The sequence below is a fragment of the Fusarium oxysporum genome, chromosome 3, assembly GCF_000149955.1.
Source record: "Fusarium oxysporum f. sp. lycopersici 4287 chromosome 3, whole genome shotgun sequence".
NCBI lineage: Eukaryota > Fungi > Ascomycota > Sordariomycetes > Hypocreales > Nectriaceae > Fusarium > Fusarium oxysporum.
The window spans coordinates 1,323,542-1,324,924 of NC_030988.1; the positions used below are offsets into that span (position 1 = coordinate 1,323,542).

General features: G+C 44.2%; 1 protein-coding gene across 1 annotated transcript; it reads left to right on the forward strand.

Moving 5' to 3' along the window:
- Positions 1-48: 48 nt before the first annotated feature.
- Positions 49-1,098, forward strand: FOXG_21022 (uncharacterized protein; the record flags this gene model as incomplete). Its single annotated transcript, XM_018401353.1, has 1 exon — positions 49-1,098. The coding sequence occupies one exon, from the start codon at positions 49-51 to the stop codon at positions 1,096-1,098; it is 1,050 nt and encodes a 349-aa protein (XP_018252081.1).
- Positions 1,099-1,383: the final 285 nt, after the last annotated feature.

Below are 1,383 nucleotides of genomic sequence, written 5' to 3' on the forward strand. Positions count from 1 at the left end.
TTCAACAACGGGGAAAACAATTTATCACAAAGCCCACGGTAAAAGGTCATGACAGAACTCGGGAAAATATCTTCCCAGCTACTCCGCTTGCAGTTTGACCAGATCGGATCGCTTTTTGAAGAAGACGGACGTTTCGTCACAAAGCATTCACTAAATCCGGCATTTCATTTTCAAGATCGCTATTCCCTCTCGCAAATCAAACGCGGGCCGTTCCCAAATGACGAAGTCTTTTATCGCTCTTTGCTCGACACATTTCTAGTACACGTTCAGGATCTTGATATGAGCCACCACTGTTTTAGAGCTCCAGTACCAACTGAGGGGGAATTTGACAATCCCGAGACGTATCGCCGAGCGACAGACCTATGGAACGACTTTGTGACAATTGGCTTGAAGCTAGACAGCAGTGAAAACCGCTTCGACTACCTTGCTGCTGGGAAAGCTCTCGAAGGTGCTATACCAAGTTTGGCCACAACCAATCATCCTGAAGTCACTGAATGCTTCGGAAGCGGTTTTGCAATTAGCCATCCTGATCTTAGTATCAACAACATATTCGTCGACGAAGAATACAACATCACCTGCATCATTGATTGGTCATTTGCTTCCACGGTCCCTATTCCCCAGCTTCTTATAACACCCGGTATGCCCCATCCGAGAGATCAACCATCAGCTTCAGCAACGGCATCGTTTAGGACAAGTTTCATGGACCATATGGGAGTAACAAACGGCGCCAGCTCTGTGCTCTGGTCATACGCAGAGAGGATATGGCATTTCATAAGATGGGTCAACATGGACTCACTGTGCGATTTCCAACACTTTTCTGCTTTATATGGCCTGATAAAAGATATCAGCGTTGCTTCTCCTCTGAAGCATATTCGAAATCTGCAACAGAGACCGGATATGGAGCAAGTGAGAATGGAGCTGGTATTAGAAGATTTATCACCAGAACAAATTAAGAATGAGGAGCGCAAATACTTTTCAGCCGTGACTGATGGCTGGAGAAGATACAAGACTGCAAAAAAACTCACCGATCAATTTCGGCAAAGTGACGAGCTTGTTATTAGCGCTTCAGTCTGGTCGTCTTCGGAATGGGCATGCTAGAAATGAATAAAAGAAATATTATGGTTTATTATTTATACTGCATAGTAGTGCTGAGTGAAAAAGAAATATCATTCGAACTTGATTGTTCACTATTGAATTGAAAGTTCTTTCCTGACTCATGTCTCTGAATTAAGACTCTCCATTCCCGAAGTCCTGCACTAAAATGACAGAGAAACGGGATGGGTTTCGCGTTCTGGATTTTACAGCGTATCTCAGTCAATGAAAATCATGACCTGCCCATTCATCACCAGTATATTCCAGATGGGCTACTGTACGCAGTCGCAG